The sequence below is a fragment of the Talpa europaea genome, assembly GCF_964194135.1.
Source record: "Talpa europaea genome assembly, chromosome: 10".
Lineage (NCBI taxonomy): Eukaryota > Metazoa > Chordata > Mammalia > Eulipotyphla > Talpidae > Talpa > Talpa europaea.
The window spans coordinates 117,166,794-117,181,268 of NC_140077.1; the positions used below are offsets into that span (position 1 = coordinate 117,166,794).

At 53.6% G+C, this 14,475-nt stretch overlaps 1 protein-coding gene across 1 annotated transcript; it reads right to left on the minus strand.

Annotated features, from left to right (window-relative positions):
- Positions 1 to 5,165: 5,165 nt before the first annotated feature.
- LOC311178880 (UPF0462 protein C4orf33 homolog) lies at positions 5,166 to 10,791 on the minus strand (the record flags this gene model as incomplete). The annotated part of the gene is made up of 5 exons (XM_084245604.1): positions 10,608 to 10,791; positions 8,435 to 8,495; positions 5,809 to 5,860; positions 5,510 to 5,709; positions 5,166 to 5,280 (listed from the first exon to the last, which is right to left on the minus strand). The coding sequence occupies exons 1-5, from the start codon at positions 10,786 to 10,788 to the stop codon at positions 5,166 to 5,168; spliced, it is 609 nt and encodes a 202-aa protein (XP_084101730.1). The 5' UTR covers positions 10,789 to 10,791.
- Positions 10,792 to 14,475: the final 3,684 nt, after the last annotated feature.

Below are 14,475 nucleotides of genomic sequence, written 5' to 3' on the forward strand. Positions count from 1 at the left end.
TGTTAAGGTTTAATTACACCTTAATTGTAAGCAAGGCACCAGAACAAAAAGAAAAATAAGGCTTAAAATTACATAGTCTCCTACATACATTTCCAGCAGCAAAAACAGTGAGGAACTAGATACAAATAATATTCTAAGAGCACTAGAGAATCTGATTTGGGGGAACAAAAGTTACAAGAGCCTCATTGAGCTGTATAAAATTATTCCACTATAAAACTTGCCCCTCTGTGGAACAAGGTGATCTCTGAAATTACAAGGCAGTGAATTCAGAACCATTAAAAGGAAATATTACTTCACAACCTTTAGTTAACCTGCAGCTACGGTTCCACAGGCGTCATAAAATCAAATTCTGTGGTTGGAGTTTAAAGCTGAGTAATTTTACAGGCACTCATAATATCAGGGTTCAAGCTCTGAGCATTTGGCGGCTGGAACAGCATCTTGGATGGCTCTGATGGGCATCCGGGATGGACCAAGGGAGGCGGCCTGCGGCCCTGAGGCTAAACCTGGGCTTTAGCGTCAGAGGCCAGGCTCATGCCCGTCTCCCTTCTCACTCCCTGAGGGTGGAGGGAACAGAGGCCCAGGAGGCGCCGCCATTAGCGGAGCTGACCCTTGTCTCATGCCTCTCTGCAGTTGCAGACGTGAGCTCAGGAACCCACACAGTGAGGCGCAGGGTCAGACAGTCCATCCAGGGCTCCATTTGTAGGTGGTGTCACACCGAATGACCTGTCTCCCAGCAGAAGCTTCCCTTTTCCAGACTGTCCACCTGGAGCTTCAGCCTGAAGCGACTTCCCGACTCCATCAGCTGCTTTTAACTTCCATTACAGTCCCACCATGCAGGCTTTCGGGAATGCACCGCCCTTTCCTGACTCTGCCGGAGCTCCTCCTTCCATCACTGAGTCCCTCCCTGTCCCCAGGACCCATTTTCACTCCACTTTCCTCAGGAAGTGGGTCTGACGGTCTCAGGTGGACGCAAAGGCCAAGCCCAGCCTCCCATCCCTCAGCAGGCCGGAGACAGCCTCTGCATTTCTGCTCCTTGCCCACATCTGCATCGACGGGTCCAGGGAACACGCCTCAACTCTCGCTTGCCTCTCTTTGAGGATACGGAAGTGTACAAACCGCTGCCACATGAGCCTTCCGCCCCTGCCCCTCAGGGCCTGGCGGGGCCCGCTCCCTGGACTACACTGCATGAGCGTCACCTGGCAGGAAACCTGCTACCAGCCTCCTTTTACAATTCTCCCCTCTCCTCCTCAGCTGGCAACTGTTGATGTTCTTTGCTACTTTCAAAAATTCCAGTGCCTTAAAGTTATGAAAAAATCAATCTCTACCAAAAAATGCAGTTCTTAGACCCAATGTTCTTAAGAAAAGAACAACAGCAGTAAAAATATATAAATGAGAGGATGCTAAGACTGTCATTATTTGGAGCACAGTCTTGTGGTTGTTTCTGAGTTGAATGAAGCTCCAAAAATACATTTTGTTAACCTGCTTCTTCCATCTAGTGGCAAAAAGCAGTAAGAAACAGTGTCCTGGAGAAACACCTTGATGGAGGGTGCAAAGTGCCCTTTCAGGAACTCATGATGGTGAGATCCAACATCCAAGTTTATGTTGTAAGTATGCAGTAATTACTACAAATATCTAAGTTTAGCAAACAGGCAGTGCTCAGCTGGATGGCTGGCAATGGGATTTCAAGTCCTATGTGGAGTTGAACATTTTAATGACGATTTCTGCCACTTATATTAAGACTATCTATCACCCTGCGTTGAGTCGGGCTGGAGTTGTTTGGGTGTGCATGGTTTTATTTCTGGAGCACATGGGGATCACTTAGCATGCCATCACGTCCCCAGCTATCAGCCCAGGGCACGTGGAGTATCACCCCCCAAAGGTCCAATAGGGAGCCATTGAAATTGGCCTGTCCCATTGGAGTTAAGAGTTAAAACACGGGCCTTCACGGTGGCGCAGCGGTTGAGCGCTGGGTTGCGAAGCTGCCCGCGGCCTCTGCAGCGCCGGTTCGATCCCCGGCTGCTCCCCGCCCCCGGAGGAGGGTCCCACATGGCGCGCAGACCTCTCCTGCCGCCCGCTGCTCCCCTCAGCAGTGTACTTCGGTCCTTCTGCCTGCTCTGCTCCCCGCTCTGGCTCTGGTGAATTCTCTCACCCTCCCGCGCTTCTGACTGTGCCCAGTGCTTGTATGAATAAATAAATAAATCTTTAAAAAAAAAAAAAGAAATGCAGATTCAGAGTGCTCTGTTTGGTAAGAAATGCCACGTGACATCTACTGCAGGTGACAGGCTGCCGGAGAAAATTAGCGTTTACTAGATGGCATTCTCTGACTATTTTGAGTACAAAGTAAAAACTGAACAGTGAACACCAAAGCACTCTCAACAGCCAATGATGAGTGTATGCTTAACCACACAGCTGGTAGGGGAAATATCGTTTGACATCTAGTATTTCTCCTTTGAATTGCACGTTAGCCTAATAAATGTCAGACATAAAATTCAGCCATGTATGTAGTACATGGAAAATCCCATTTCAATTACTACCAATTTATCCCAGAGTCGCGAGGGGACGTCCGCCAGGCACAGCCTGGGGGGCGGCCGCTGGAGGTCAGCGCTCGAGCCCAGCGCGGCAGAGTGGAGCCTGGCAAGGCTGGTGCCAGCCGTCAATTTTGGAAAGTGACTCTAAGGCATGAGAGGGGGATGTTGGAAACATGGAGCAGGATAAACCAGGATGCTTTCATGGGGTCACCACTGCAGGCAGCTGGAGTTCGGGAACCCCGGAACGTGCCTCACGAGTGTCACCCAAGGGTGAGAGACGGAAGTGCTTGCTCACCAGGTCCTGTCCCCACCTGACCAAGGGTGTGAATACCCTTGAACTTGCAGCTGAGCACAGGTGCTCCATGTGGCTGGGGCGTTGGGGGAGCAGGAAACATGTTTGTGGCAGAGGGAAAGGCGCCGAAGAGCAAGGTGGACCTAGCAGGTGGCCGGGAGGGTGGGCAGGGGCGCGGGAGCGTCCAAGGCAGCCCCCTCACCACACAGCACACTGAGTGCCCCCTGGCCTGGGCTTCATATCCACACTTTCTGTCTCCTGCCTACGAATCTTGCACAAGCACCAGCCAAAGCATTTGCTAGGAGACCTGAAACACTTTGCTTAGGCCAGTTTCCACGACACAGTTGAGTGCTGCGGGCTGTCCACCCATCAGCCCACTGGGAGACTGTCCCTGCCCCCCAGTGTTGAGACCCCAAGGGGGTCTGTAACTCATCCCCAGCCAGTACCAGCACATTGAGATGCCTGTCAGGCTTGGGTCACTCCCTCTGCTGTTGCTTAGTTGCAGCATCTGCCCAGAAAGCCAAGGGTTTGAGGTGAGAGAAAGGAACAGGGCAGGCGGCCTGGGACACTGGGACACCTGTCCATGGTGCCCCCTGCACCTGCTTAGCCCCAGTCCTGTGCCCTCTGGCCCTTATTACCTGGTGGATCCAGCACCACCTGTCTCTTGAGAGGAGCTTTTGGCCATGGAGTCACCTATATGTTCCAGGGCCAGTTGCTCAGTCTTTGCTGGGCCTAGGCGTCTCGACGGCACTTCCAGATGTTCTCAGCTGCAGAAGGTGTGGTCTCGCTCCTGAGGCTGAGTCTTCACTGTGTCTCTCCAACTGGGGCTCTTCAGAGACCACCCGATGTCCTCGTGCCCACACATCAGTCAAGTCTACTTTCTTTACCTTTCACTCACTCCTTTACCCATAAAATTTAACCACTTTAATGTCAGCAGCAGTCCCCAAAACCTTTAGAGCCTCTTTTCCCAAACTGGAGGACTGTCGCTATATCAATTATTATAATTAGCTACTTGCTGTTCTCGATTTTAAATACCTCCAAAGCCGTGCGGCCCCAGCCCCAAGCCACGCGCGGTCTTGCCCACCCATGTTGCCTCAAGAAAAATAGTGCAACTTCTTGAAAAACAAAAAAGAAGTAAACGGAATTTCTGAATGTAAGGGCCTACTGCTGCCACATGCCATGTCATTATGAAGATTCTCACGGTGCCTCTTCCCAGATGGAGAACGCAGTAGTAATTGAAAAACGCCAGCTGATAAGCCACCTCCAACTAGTGACTGTTCGGGGGGCAGCATAAACCTGAAGTTACCCCATTCAGTTTGCAGCTTCTTCATAACCATATTTTATTAAAGTACGTGTTCTATGCAGTAAAACCACAAATCTTAAAAGAACAGGCCTTGAGGAGTGATGGCAAGTGCACAGCTGTACAGTCATCTCCGAGGGGAAGACACAGAGCACCTCAACCGCCCCAGAGGTCCCCCTGGCCCGGACCAGGCCGCCGCTCTCCTCCACAGGCCGCGCTGCCCTGGACCCCGGCTCAGCCTCGCTCTGCCGCCGCCTCCGTCCCCTTGGGCTGCGGCCGCTGGAGGAGACTGGGCGCGGAGAGTCTCGGCTCTTCCCCGCGGCTCCCGGCGGAGGGGAGCCAGTACAACACCAGAGCAGAAAACCCTGAACCAAGAGCGCTGGGTGTTTCCACAGCAACATGAAGCCATGCCGACCTCTCCTTCAACCGCCTGAAGACAACGCCGATACTTTGTGAGAGCGGAAGCTGCGCCCCAGTTCAGGGTGATGTCATTCCAGCTCCTTCTACCGAGTGGAAACAGTCACGGCACAGGGTGACAGCTGGCAAGGAACACAGGTGCCTCCGCGATGTCTGAACAGATGTGCTTCTGTTCGACTCAACCAGGTCACCGTTTCGTACACATTTCAAGAAAGAGAATCCACGTAAGGATTTCCTGTACGACATGGAGTTCAGAAACGGGCAAATCAGACGTTCTGGTCACAGGCGGCTGAGAAGAGAAGTAACGCCTGTGGGTGACAGAGCCGGGGACAGACTCAGGGATGGGGAAGCAGGGCACATGGGGTATCCCCGCAGGGCACATGGGGTATCCCCACAGGGCAGATGGGGTACCCCGCAGGGTCGTCCAGGGCCACGTGACTCCGAGGGACCTACACACTTCTAGGATCTTACAGGGTCTGCTCACTAGTTCACACACAGTTGCCACAGAGACCCAGCTGCAGCGTCCTCTCCAAAACACCGTCAGGGACCCGGTCGCGCGTCGGGAAAGGGGCGACGCTGCACCAGGCACTGGTTTACCTCAGAGGCCAGAGAAGGCCGACCTCGGCCATCACACACGCGGAGACTCGGGCTTCCCCGGGGGCCACAGGTCTGACCCCGGCTGGCTCCATCCCTCTCCGAGCAGCGTGTTAAAACTGAACGGCTGGAAGTACTCCAGGCGGTGGCTGACGGCAAAGAAGGCGGCCGGACTGACGGGGACCGGGTGGGGCAGCTCCCGCCAGGCACAGTGAGGCTGCCCTGGCCCAGCGAGCGGCCAGGCCAGGCAGTGCAGTGCCGGCAGCAGGGTCCGCCTGACCCACCCGAGCCCGGCCCCACGGCCGCCCCCCGGCCCGCAAACTGAGCCCCGGGCCGCCAGGAGCGTCTGCCGCGGGCCCCGCCGCACTGGCCACTTACAAGTCCGGCTGCTGTCCTGGCCGCAGCTCGGGCGGGGGAACGGGGTACAGGGCTTCGTAGCGTCTCTCGCCTCCGCACCCGTGGATGGCGTAGGCGTTGAAGCTGCTCACCCCCGCCGGGAAGTAACTCCACGGGACATGAGCTCGGCCTTCCCACCGCCGCTCGCCCCGGGCCGCACTGAAGGCCAGCGCAAGGCCCTGCTGCAGCGAGACACCGGGCCTCAGCATCCCGCCTTGACGCCGCGCGCAGGCTGAGGGACCGACTCGCAAGGATTGTGTCTCCCACTTGAATTCACTTACTTTCCACACTTGTCTTCTTCCCGAGAGTAAAAGCACCAAGTGCTGGCCGTGGCTGTCAAAACAGAAAGGCCTGGTCAGCGTCTGCAAAGCCAGCGCTGCCCTCCCTGTGCCCCTCACCACAGTGAGTGCCTGGACTGCATCCCCACAGCCGGAGGTCAAGCTGCAGGGGCGCCCAGGGTGGCCGAAGAGCCCATCTTGGGGTGCACCGCTGTCCAGGCCATCGCAGCCAAGGCCGCAGAGCCGCGCCCACGCTTTTCTGGTCTTTCCACAAGGAATCATGACTCGTGCAGCCAGTGGATGGTGCAAAGTGCCAAAAGGGGTTGAAACATGGCGTTCGCAGCTTATAATCTAGTCAGAGTGGAAAGCTAAGGTGCCCAGGGGAGGCGGCACCAGGGTCAAGTCTGATTCCGTCACCAGAGGTTATTTCCACAAAGAGCGTCCGAAGGCTCGTTGGAAAGGTAGAAAATGCAAACCAGACTGTCTGGAACCGGTCAGCGGGCGCAGGCCTCGCAGGTGGCATCCTGTGAGCCGTCCTTCCCCTGCTGCCCCGTGTGCCCAGACCCCGTGGCCCATGAGTGAGAGGCCACACCCGGCCCCACGAGGATGCTCTGCAGGCAGGGCGGCGGCTTCCCGGTCAGCAGGATGCAGGGGGCTGAGCGTCCACACGTGGACTCGCGGTCTAAGCGCTGCCACACACAGAGCGTCCTTCTGGGTGTCAGGGAAGCCTTCCTGCAAGACTTTCCTAACAGGGGGTATTCCTCCCCTTACAACACCCTCTGCTCAAGCTTCTTGTTCTCATGCAGCCACAGAAGCTCCTGCAGGGTGCGGGTCCTGCGAGCTAAACCACCCCTTCCAGCCCCCCACCCCCTCAGAGCTTCCTGAGCTGCCCCTGGAGTCAACCACCTGCAGCCAAACCACGATTCCTGACTGTGGACTGCCCTGGGGTACATGAAACCATGTGGCTCTGGGTTTTTTTTTAATATTTAAAATTCATGAATTTCATACACAAACGAGAATCTACTTATCCTACTCGTCCAGGATTAAGTCATCATTTCATGAAGATAAAGTGCTATTTTCACCAAATAAAATGAAAACAAATGATGAGATTTCAAGCTCTGGTGGACTCCAGAGTTTACTGTCTCCTGGATGAGGCCCCCACCCACTGGCCTTCCCCCCTGTGCTGTGGGACAGTCACTCAATGGTTACCTCACATGCCGGCTCATGAGAATCACACTTTTCAGTGAAAGCTTCCAGCACATTAGTGGAAATGTACTCAGAGCTACGGGTAACTTTTCTGAATACTGTAACTTTGAACAGCTGAACTTCCCACATGATCTTCTAGCAGGAGATCATAATGGGGCCTCGCTGGAGGCACGGGGGCTAAAGACACAGCACTATCAAGCTATCCCCGGCCAGGGAGCTGACCCACATGGCCCAGCAGACCTGTCCTGTCTCCCCGCTGCTCCCCTCAGCAGTGGATTTCAGTGGATCTGCCTGTTCTGCCCCCCATTCTGTCTCTGGTGAGTCTTCTCACCCCCCACACCTCTGGCCTGCACCCCAGTTCTTGTATGCATAGATATATCTTTAAAACAAGAAAGAAAAGAAAGAAAGAAAGAAAGAAAGAAAGAAAGAGAGAGAGAGAGAGAGAGAGAGAGAGAGAGAGAGAGAGAGAGAAAGAAAGAAAGAAAGAAAGAAAGAAAGAAAGAAAGAAAGAAAGAAAGAAAGAAAGAAAGAAAGAAAGAAAGAAAGAAAGAAAGAAAGAAAGAAAGAAAGAAAGAAAGAAAGAAATCATAGCAAGGGAAAGAAAATAACATCTAAAGCCTCTTGGCTCCAACAGGGAACAAAGACCAACGACTATCAGCCCCGGGGGCCCGAGCGCCACCGCAAATGCGTGATGGCAAAATAAAGAAGCTCTGCATTATTAAGTATTTTACTGACTAGAGATGTGTTAAGATTAAGACGAGAGGCAGGTGCAGATGTACGTTTTCACATCTCCAGGGAAAAAATTGTCAGTCAGGGACAGCGGGTTCCCGTGGAAATGGCTAAATCTGAATAAAGGCCAAGGTGGATCTCGTGAGCTTCTAAGAGCCACGTGTGATTCAGCTTTTACCCCTGGCACTGAACACAACGCGACACGAACACTCTCAATAAGCAAATGGTAAACAAAGGAAGGACAGTATCATTATGTCATATACAAAACTGAAATTTAATCTCGTTATTTTTTAAAATCCCCTAAAAGAAACATTTTCAAAATCTAGTTCAATTTGTTACACCCATGTCTCCTTTTATTTCTGAACAGCTAACATATACTACAGATTTTAGAGTAAATAATGGTTAGGTTTGCAATGTTTTTTCATTCTGCATAAGGAAATTCCAAATTTATTAGGAAAAAACAACTACATTAGTGAAATAAAATATCAAGATCACATTTTTAAGCATTTATGATATAAACATATTCTAAATTATTTGAAAATAAGGAATTATATATAATCCTAATTAATTTAGAACAACATCCTGCTAAATAACTAGAAATAGTGAATTTCTACTATACCATATGACTTATAACTTAAAAAATGATGTTTTCAAATAAGGTAGTAATGAATTAGAAAAAATATTTTATACTTACGGACAAAGCTCAACTTCTAAATACTGCTCAGTTCTCTCATTCAGGAAAAATGCTTCCACAACTTTTGAAAACAGAGATAGGACATATTGAGAAATTAAATTTTGCTTCAACAATAAATACTTTTATTCCCTTAGATTACAGAATGAATCAACTCTATGTTTAGTTATACTGCGCACGAGAGGAAAGGTGACAAAGAAAGTGGGCATTGACTGGAAGAAGAAATAAATAGAAAATGAAGCATGACTGCTTTTGTTTATATCAGCTTATCATAATTGGAAAAGATGAATAAAGCCCAGTGTTGGTGAGGCTGTAACGAAATCCACATTACCACCCTGACTTTGAATCAATTGTCTTCTTCAAGGAATTTATCCCAGGAAATGATCAAGCAAGGGAGCTGAATCAATGCGTCCATGTAACGCTCTTCATCAGAGAATTGCTCAGAAACCAGAACGATCTAAACTGCTCCTCCTATTACACAGACAAGGTCCTCTCCTCGGGGTAGTCTCCGGTTTTATAGGAGAGCTGCTAGTGCATGCTGGAGATTATGCCTTCCGTGCCTTCTGTGCAGCTGAACATGGTGCAGCCACTCAAGTCAAGGACATGGTTAAGTTGTTTTTTTTTTTTTTTAAGATTTATTTATTTATTTATTTATACAAGCACTGGGTACAGTCAGAAGCGCGGGAGGGTGAGAGAATTCACCAGAGCCAGAGCGGGGAGCAGAGTAGGCAGAAGGGCCGAAGGACACTGCTGAGGGGAGCAGCGGGCGGCAGGAGAGGTCTGCGCGCCATGTGGGACCCTCCTCCGGCAGCCGGGGATCAAACCGGTGCCGCAGAGGCTGCGGGCAGCTTCGCAACCCAGCGCTCAACCGCTGCGCCACCGGGGAGGCCCATGGTTAAGTATTTTTTGACATGGAAAGACAGCCACGATACCTGAGAAGTGGCAGCAGAGCAATAACCAAACACACAGAAATAAAACTTGGCACACGTGCCTGCGTCCCACTTGGCACACGTGCCTGCACCTGCGCACGGGAGCCTTAACAATGATTCCCACTCAGTGATCCTCTGCTAGAACCTCTCTTGGAAACTGTTTATTTCTGAAGGTGAGATGTGCTTCTGCCATTACTTGATTAGTTCACAGTCTAATCAGACACTAAAGGTAAAAATATCAAAACAGAGTGAGATTGTGGGAGAAAAGAAAGCAGACTCTTAGCTGAAGAAGAGCAGTGCTAGGCAGGATCTGAGGGCCAGCTGGGGCCCTGACCCACTCCCCAGTAGGTGAGTCACACGGGGAGTGTAAGGCAGCACACAGGTGTGTAAGGCAGCACGCTGGCACATACAAGCTCTTCATCAACACAAGGCCACGTACACTTCACACATGCTAGATTAACCTGACAAGGTGCATACCATGCAAATAAGGTAGCAAAAGTACAAATTATGTGGACTAGAGGAATTGTCAGTGGGTCTACAGAGGATGGGGCCTGAACTACACTTGGAACCAGGTGCATCCAAGGCAGGGGCAGCAGAGCGGGAGAGAGCCACGGTGAGAACAGGCAGCAGCAGCAGGTGTGTCGGCCTTTCGGGAGCCAAGAGCTGTGGTTGAGCACCATAGCCCAGGTCCTAAGCGCCCTGAAGCTGATCGCTAGGGTTTCAACTTCATCTTAGGGATGACGATGGCCCGAGATGGGGGTGGCATTGTGAAGAGAACACAGAAAGGGAGGTCTGGTAGCTTCATGAGGACGCATTAAAAGGGAAAGTGTGAGGGCAGTGCCTTGGCTAGTTTGACACGCGATCACTTGTCACAGAAAACACAAGCCACATTTCCATTGAAGCCGACAGTGTTTCCCCAGATGAAACACCCCAAAACTTCCATAAAGAAGGTTAAAGTAGCAACTTGGAGGTATTAGAGACAAAACAGAGACACCGAACACCTCTTAAAACAGGTCAAAGGCATCAAGGGAGATGGAAGCAACCTGCAGCCGGGGCTTGTGACTGCCACTTGCCACTGCTGCGGTGACTGAGCGGAGGCACGTGGGGAGCGGGGAAAGCCAGAATGAGAGATGTGGGAGGAATCAGACACTGCACAGCCCGCCTTACAACAAGAGGAAAGGCTGGTTCTCGGAGAGGCGATTGTGAAAAGATTCGTGTTTGCAACACGCCGCAGCACCTGCCCTCACCTTCATAATCCCACAGTTGGCTGAAAGGCTGTCCCGGCTCTCCAGCTGGGCCGGGGGGGTCGTTGAAAAACGGAGCGCAGACCTCCAGGGTCACTCCCTCGTCCTGGGGACTCAGCCGCACACACACGGGCTCATGTGTCACTGGGACGCCGTCCCAAGTGTGCTCGATTTTAAAATCCATCTCGAGACTGAGGAGAGACATATTGAAACAAGGTCTTCAACAATATGCAAACATTTCCAGTGCATTCGTACAAGGACCTGAAAATGTCAAGGCCAGACAGCAGGGAAGACAGCGCTGAGTGAAGCCCCTTTGTCGGGGGACGAGGCCGCACCCTAGTTCTGTCCCAATAGGACGTGGATGCTGGAAGTTTTAAGACTGTGAGTTTAAATGAAGCTCAAGTTACATGGCGAAGAGCGCACCACAATCATCTTTACAGACAGCAGCTAAGTCACTGCAGAAGCCACTCGTGGGCTGGGCTCTCAGCCCCAGAGCTGCATGTCACCCCGCGTCTGTTCCCGTAAACTAAGCAGGTGCCCCGTGGAGCGGGTGCCCTGGAGCCCAATCCAGTCTGCTCTAGAAGAAAACCCTGCAGAAGTCAGCAGAAGCGGTGCTGCCAACACCTGCCTCTTTTTTCTTTTCTTTTTGCTAAGACCTTCTCTTCGGGGGTGGGTATGGGTGTGGGGTTCGCCGACCATCCAAACTAGCGGAGCTTACGCAGACTTTCTGGGCTCGGGGCAGGGACTCTCTTGGTCTTCAATTTCGGGTATGTCCAGTGTTAAACGCCCGCCGGCTTGGCCGAAGCCCAGCCAGCCGTCGGGGCGCACCGGGGAGGGAGGCAGCCCTTGCGACTAACCACTGTTCCCCTTCTTCCCATTTTGGGTTTGCGCCACAAGGGACGTGCGTTACTGTTCAAAAAACAGTGACTCATGTAAAAGTATTTTAAGACCAGTGTAAGGCTGGTCTTGCTGATTAAGCGAACCACCTCTCCTCTCAGTGTTATACAAGCTGCACAGTTTGATAAATGCAGAGGGAATATTGGGAAAGTGACTGAGGCTGTAAATTTCCCCCCACCCCCCTAGATCACCACCCGGGAGGCCATTCCAAAGCTGCCTGCAGAGCAGTTCCGGCAGGAATGTGCGCGGCTACTCCGTAGTGTCCCACATTCTCACCTATTTTTAAAATTACTCTTTCATTAAAAGAAAAAAATCACAATTTAAATCATTTCCATTCCTTTCCTTTCAAAGGAAATTGAGAGAGACAGAACCCGCGGCAGGAGGAGCCGAGAGCGCAGGAGAGCCCAAAGGTCAGAGAAGGAAGCCTGGGAAGAGGGTTTCTCAGCAGAAGGCTTGCAGGCAAATGTCCCGATTCCTCTCCTCGCGCCAGGGGCTCCTTTTCTACAATAGCTGCTTCCTTGCGTGGCTGCTCCTGCCCTCCCGGCCCACGGACGAGAGAACCTGGCAACGGAGGCCTCAGCCCCGGAGGGTGCGGCGGGGAGGGCGCTGCCGGGAAGGCGCAGGTGCAGGTGCTGCCAGGAAGGCGCAGCGGACGCCCAGGAGACGCGGCTCACCTGCCAGGGGCCCCAGGTCCGCCCAGACCCTGCTCAGGTGACCGGAGGCCCGCCCAGCCCCGCCCACACGCCCGGGGCGGGCCGGTAAGGGGCGGCCGCCTCCTCCCAGGCCGCCAGAGCAGCTGTTGCAATGACGTGTTCTCTTCACGCAAGTGTTTCCAGGACAGCTCGGGGCTGAGCCCCAGGACAGCAGAAAGCTTGCACTGTCACATGGCTCGGCCTAAGTACACTGTTCATAACACACTTGAAAATTTTCCTCGGGGAAAGCAGCTTTTGTGTCGGGCTGCTTTTATTTTATGAAAATCACTTTTGGTGGGAGAGGGGGAGGGGAGTGGCTGCTCCATGGGTGGAGTTTCCACCCTGCAGATGAAAGTCCTAGAAACCTGCCGTATGACTGTGTATCCAGCCGGCCATCCTGTGCTGCACTCCTCAGAGTGGACCGTATGTCGTGAGTTTTTGTACCGAGATTGTAAGTATAGAAGGACAAGCTTGAAACAAGAGCTCCAATTTCCAGACCACTTCTCTTAGCTGGTCAAGCTAACAATAATTAAGAATTCTTTAAAAATCACAGTTTGCAGGGCTTCCCCGGTGGCGCAGCGGTTGAGCGCTGGGTTGCGAAGCTGCCCGCGGCCTCTGCGGCGCCGGTTCGATCCCCGGCTGCTCCCCGGCCACCGGAGGAGGGTCCCACATGGCGCAGACCTCTCCTGCCGCCCGCTGCTCCCCTCAGCAGTGTGCTTCGGTCCTTCTGCCTGCTCTGCTCCCCGCTCTGGCTCTGGTGAATTCTCTCACCCTCCCGCGCTTCTGACTGTACCCAGTGCTTGTATAAACAAAACAAACAAACAAATAAATAAAAAAAAACATGCCTCTATAAAAAAAATTTAAAAAAAAATCACTGTTTGCAGCATGTAACCTTTTTGACCCTAGTTTAAATGTTCAGTTTTGTATTCTCCACGGTGCTTTCCATATAGTGCCAGGAGCGCAATGGGAATTTACTGAAAACTTTAACATTCGTGAAATTCATCCATCATCAAGGACTTTATTACAGAAGAGATCTAATATAATAACAAGAGGCAGTGCCTCAGATTAAACACGCACACAATAAAAGTACGAAGTGGTCTCTGCTATTTTGCTTTTCTGTATCCAGGTACACCAACAGCCACCGTCCACCACAGTCACTGCACCCTGGCATCTCTTCATCAGCTCCTTACTGAGCCCTTACTGTGCTCCAGGTGCTGTGATGGAGAATAAACAATATGCTGGGGAAACAGGAAGGAGCAAGAAGGAGGTGATAAGGAGATGATAAGGAGGTGATAAGGAGGTGATAAGGAGGTGATAGGGGTCCCCCCCCCCCAGGGATATGGCTAGAAAACACAGGGAAACTTTAAAATGGAGACGCGCAGGAGCGGGAACACCTAAAGGGTAAGCGGGATTTTAAGTTTTGCTTCTTAAAGATGACAGTTACCTTGGCAACAATCCACTAAAACTGCCCCCAAAGTCCTGTAACCAAACCAAAAAACCCAACCCTCCAAGCCCAAAACCTCGGCCGCGTCTCAAACAGAGACAGAGCGTCCAGCGTCGTGGTTTAAGGTGTGCCCGGAGGCCACGCGTCGGGCGCTCCGGGGGACGCTCGGGCCTCGCCCCCGCCCGCCCCCGCCCGCCTCGGGGTACCCGCAGGGCCCGGCCCGCAGCTCCCCGCTCGGCGCCGGCCGGGCAGCGCGGGGTCCGGGCCGCGGGCGACGGGGCCCCGGGAGCGGCGCTCGGGAGGCGGCCGCCGGGCTCGCGGAGGGGGCGGGCGGCCGCTGCGGTCACCTCCGCCGGCGCTCCCGGTCGCCGGCCCGGGCGGGCCTCGAAGCCGGGCCGCGGTCACCCGGGCGCAGCGGCCTCGGGAGTCCCCACGGCCGGCCCCGGGCCGGAGCCGCGCCGCGCGCCCCTCCCGCCAGCGCCGGCGCGTCCCCAGCCGCGCGGAACCTTCCGCGCGCGGGGCCCGCGGCGCCCGGAGCCGAGCGGGGAGCACCGGTCCGTCCCGGAAACCTTCCGGCCGGCCGGCCTGGCGCGCCTGGCCCCGCCCCCTACGCCGAGAGCGCCTGGCGCGGGCTCTCCCCCGCCGAGGACTCGGGGTCCAGCTCCCCGGGCACTCGGGCTGGCTTGGGGGAAAGAAAGACGGGCGCGCGCGGCAGCCGGGCCCCACCCCACGCCCGCCCCGGGCCCGCGGGGACGGCCCGCCGGCCGCAGCCCCGCCCGCCGCTGGCTCCAGCCAATGGCGCGCCGGGACGGGCGGAAGCGCGCGGTCGCGCGCCCGT